The sequence below is a fragment of the Bactrocera latifrons genome, unplaced genomic scaffold, assembly GCF_001853355.1.
Source record: "Bactrocera latifrons isolate USDA-ARS-PBARC rearing strain unplaced genomic scaffold, ASM185335v1 scaffold_503, whole genome shotgun sequence".
NCBI classification, from domain to species: Eukaryota; Metazoa; Arthropoda; class Insecta; order Diptera; family Tephritidae; genus Bactrocera; species Bactrocera latifrons.
Window position 1 is genome coordinate 115,044 of NW_017537161.1, and position 4,877 is coordinate 119,920.

The window sequence follows — 4,877 nt, forward strand, 5'->3', positions numbered from 1 at the left end:
ACTTCGGTTGCACCGAAGCTAAATACCCTTCACAGGTGCATTTATGTTAGTAACTATATGTTCAGTTTGTATGGAAGCCATATGCTATAGTTAACCGATTGGAACAATTTCTTCGGAGATTACATTGTTGCCTTAGAAAATTATCTATACCAAATTTCGTGAATATATCTTGTTAAACGKGAAWGTTTTCCATACAAKAACTTGWTTCCGATCGTKCAGTTTMTATGACAGCTATATGCTATAGTRAKCCGATCTGWACAATTTYTTCGGAGATTACATTGTTGACTTRGAAAATTATCTATAYCAAATTTCGTGAATATGTCTTGTCMAATRTGAAAGTTTTCCATACAAGAACTTGATTCCGATCGTTCAGTWTATATGGCAGCTATATKTTATAGTGGTCCGATATCKKCAGTTCCGACAAATRAGTAGCTTCTTGAAGAGAAAATGGTGTTTGCAAAATTTCAAAACGATATCTTAAAAACTGACGGACTAGTTTGTATATATACAGACAGACGGACAGACGGACATGGCTAAATCGAATCAGCTCAACATACTGATCATTTATATATATACTTTAYAGGGTCTCCGACGCTTTCTTCTGGGTGTTACAAACTTCGTGACAAAATTARTATACCCTGTTCAGGGTATAATGAAGTGAAATTAAATAAAATAAAATGAAAAAAGAACAAAAATAAAATTTWAACATGAAGTAACWTGTAGGTGTAAAATATTTATAGATTAGCGAGTATCTGCTCTTTATATTTTAAAAATTTCTACCGGGGATCTTCCATTCCTCTCCTTTTGGTTTTACTCGTATATACAGAAGACTATTGCTTTAAAAATTTCATAAAGAGAACTAAGTTGAGTTTTTCAATAAATAAACTATTATTATTTTTGTTTTTACTAACATCTTGAAAATTATCTTAWATTCTTTGMTTTAAATRWATTGYTAWKAATGTGGACACCACAACTTGCTTTSAAAAATATTAACTTTCTTTAAAAAAAAGCTAACGCATCGTCTACGAATCGGAAATTTGAATAATTCATCCTCATAAAAAAYATTATTTCAAAATTTAAAGACTTTTAGCACATTTCATGCCCACAAAAAATATTCTCCACGGAACATTTTTAGATTAAGGCATGCATAAAATGCCGCAGCTCACATAATTACCCGGAAGCGTGTCTACACATCCGACTATTCACTGGCATAAACGAATAAAGCAAAGCATTTAGCACAATTATATTTTTCGTTTCATCTCAATGCCAGTATATGATACGAATATTCACTTGCCGTTACAGCAATCCTTGTAACAATTAAATGCCTCCTTCTACACACACACAAAGTCATGTGATGGCTTTTCCATACCCGCCCTCGTGAGCTCCGGTTCTCTAGAGCAGCTAGAATGTTACAAATTGTCAACAAAATCCCACCACACGGGTCACCCAGTCGTGCAACTCATCTCCATCATTACAATAATCATCTTTGCACATATCTGCAACATGCCGCTGCTTCCCAACTCTTGCTACCACCGACTTGACTTGCCTGCATTGTCGTCTAGAAATGGCAGCATTTAGGGCAATTATTGCCAGGAAATCATTACTAATTTTATTCTCGCATTGCTGCGCCTGCATTGTTGGGCGAACAGTCGACGCCGCAGCCGACGTCGGGCGACAACGACGACTTCTCGATTGTCCTAAGAGAGGCGAGCTTATTGCTTATTGAAATTAAACCTTAAACGCCCTTATACCCCTTGAAAGCCTCAATATTCGCACTTGGTTGCGCATTGTTTAACATTTAGACAGCTTAAATGTCTTCTGCTACCTCTGCCCCACAACTAGCCAATTTTCGCTGCCTCCTAATATCTCAAGCCAAGGCTTGCAAATGCTAGTCAATTTGAAATTTTCAACTTTGCTGAACTTTGCTACACATTTTCGGTGTTTTTGCTGCTTTGACCTGCCACTGAGGTGGTGATCGCTCYGGTTTTCGGTCCTTGGCTTTATGCAAATTTGCTTACAAACAATTAATTTTCTTAATACCCCACCGCAACTGTCCTCAGGCACATTTACCGCAGACACGCCCGACCCACAGAACAAGACTTGCGTACAATGCATCAAAAGGATCTGGGCACTTAAGCAGTTATCTATTTAAGTCGWGGATGCATGCAAGTATGGGTGCTCGGCGCTGAGGAAATTGCTCTCTGTCAGCTGCATACATGTTAACGGAAATGTTTTCCATACACGCCCACTCGCAACTCAAGTTCGATAAAAGCTTATTGCTGGTTGCCGATTTGCTTGATTCTGAATATTTTAGAGTGTGCGTTAAGTYGAAAGATGTAAATAGATATATTAATTTACTATATGAGGCGTTTAAATAACATTGAGGAACCTGACTCCGAGGAATGAGGCGGAGTTAATCGTTGAAAAGAAAGAAAACTCCGAAAGCCAGGGTTATATGACTTCTTTCAGACTGTGAGCCAGACCTTTAGTATGCGTAAATATGAGTGTAAAGACGAATGCCTAGAACCACAACCTCAGCTATCATCCTAGAGATGGGCTTCTCGATCACATAAAGTCATTTAGGAAAAGGTCGGAATATGAAAGTCATTTCAAAGTCTTAAAAGCTAGATCCAAACTTCTATTCAGTAATATTACCCTGCACTCACCTGCACCAGTGCCAAAAAGTAACAAAAGTAACTAGAAAACCATCCCAAAAACCAGCTCTGCTTTCTCCGATGCTCACGCATATATGTATTTGTATGTACGTATGTACAGAACCAATTTGTTGTTGTTAAATTGGGCGCACTCGGCTTAAACACGATTGCAAATTGCATTTARTAATTGTTTGTGCGACTGAACGCAGCTCGAGCGCATGAAGGTGGSAAGAGGTTGATGGCCATTTGCTAGTCTTTCACCTTTCTGCGGAAATGTTTGTTGTTGTAGTTTCTTCGCAACTTGCCAAAAAGGATTACAGCTTCACCTCATTYATGTGTCTAAACACCTGATGTGAAAATTCTGGTGGTTGGCATTGCATGCCACTCGGTTATGACGTCCCATGCGCACTTTCTTTCCAGTGAACTTAGTTCAGGAGACGGGGTCGGTTATGCGAATGAGCTCYGGCTCTGTTGAGGTTAATATAGGGTTGTTGACTGAAGACAAGCAGAGGAGCAGCTGACTTCCGATTGGATTCTATTGTAATGCTTGCTGTGCTGTGGTCCTCCGCTGCCCCAGTTCATCTCAACAGGGCGTGAAAAGAGGGTTGAATGSTGTTGTCGGCCGGCAGTGGCCTGTCATACGAATATTCGCCCTCGAAGGCATGTTGTAGAGTAGCTGTGGACTGTTTGGGGGTTGCACTGTTGTTGCAATAAAATTCGTGAAGCCATTTACTAATGCAGTTAATGATCTAGAGTTGCTTCTTGATAAAAAAAAAGTTTACAATTTTTGCCTATTTAAATTAATCAAAATTATTTTCTTGTTTATTTTTAGGTGTGGTTTCAGAATCGTCGTGCCAAGTGGCGAAAGCGCGAAAAATTTATGAATCAGGATAAAAACGGATATTTGTTACCTGATCAAGGTTGGTATTTCTTAAAATTTTTTAAATTTTTGTCCAATTTCTCAACTCAATATCTGCTTAGCTTTCGTTCTTCTCATTAATCATAATTTTGGTTTATWATTTATTAATTTACACGACGCTAATGTTATTTTAATTACATTTTCGCTACTCATAWTAACAAATCCTATATTAATAATAATTTTTTGTACCTCACAAAATTTCTTTATTAATTCGATTAACGTTTTTTAGTGTCACACGCAAACGCATATTTTGACATCGACTAATGAACATGCTTTCGTTTCTTGCATTTCCAGGTCTGCCTGATTTTCCACTTGGCCTACCAATTCCGCACGGCATACCCGGCCATCCGGCCACCTTGCCACCCGAGTTCTGGCCACCACACTTTGCCTTACATCAACACTTCAACCCCGCGCTGTTGCCACCCAGCCTTGTTCCGCACTACAAATTGCCCAACTTCCATACCCTCCTGTCGCAATACATGGGCTTGAGCAATTTGAATGGCATCTTTGCTGCTGGCTACCCGCAGAATCTGTCGCTGCACTCRGCGGCGCAAGTGAGTCCACCATGCAGCAATAGTCCGCGTGACAGCCCACCCAGCCAGTCGCAAGCGAGCCTCGTCTCGTTGGTGCCCACCTCCATGGTGGCGGGTGGCGTTACGTTCACCTCGTCGGCTGCAGCCTCGCCCAAAAGCCCGTTGGCGCCAAGTGTGGCGAGCAGCGCCTCAACGCCCGTCTCGGTGGTGACCAAATGTGAGGACTGAACTTTGCTCTGAAGCAGCTACGGTCGTTTGGTGGCGGTGGTTACGGTTTAGTCGCAGAGCAAATGTGTGTGCGTTAATTGTTTCACGCTGAATACTCTTAAGTAGATCGGACTAAGTATTAATATGAGTGCTAAGAAATTTGATTTGTAAATAAATAAAATATCAAATAATTTATATTGAACAATAGGAGTTRGTAACTTTTACGTTTTGAGAGACGAAGGGCAAGTGATAAAGACTTGTAAGCRAAATTATGCCCATACTTATACGTACATATGTATATTTTAGTATTTATCTCCAGAGATCGAATTTATATATAAAACTAACTTTTGTAATTATTATAATATGAAACCCTTACATGTGATTGATTTCATTTAGTTTATAAACACATTACATAAGGCGACAAATTGAACAAGTWAAAAAATTATGGCAAATATTTGTCTCATTGATTTTCGGAAATATTTTGAATTAGAATCAATGAAGTAGTGATAACTTATAAAAAACATGAGCAAATGTTCAATAGAGTAAAAGTAATGTACATTAAAT

General features: G+C 39.0%; 1 protein-coding gene across 1 annotated transcript in view; it reads left to right on the forward strand.

The window, feature by feature from the left end:
• The window catches only part of LOC108973844 (homeobox protein orthopedia), a 19,165-nt gene extending 14,530 nt beyond the window's left edge, over positions 1–4,635 (forward strand). Inside the window, exons 4-5 of the mRNA XM_018941345.1 lie at positions 3,487–3,574; positions 3,868–4,635. Coding sequence (XP_018796890.1) covers positions 3,487–3,574; positions 3,868–4,334 — 555 coding nt within the window. The 3' untranslated portion in view covers positions 4,335–4,635. The remainder of the gene's footprint in view (positions 1–3,486; positions 3,575–3,867) is intronic.
• The last annotated feature ends 242 nt before the right edge of the window (positions 4,636–4,877 follow it).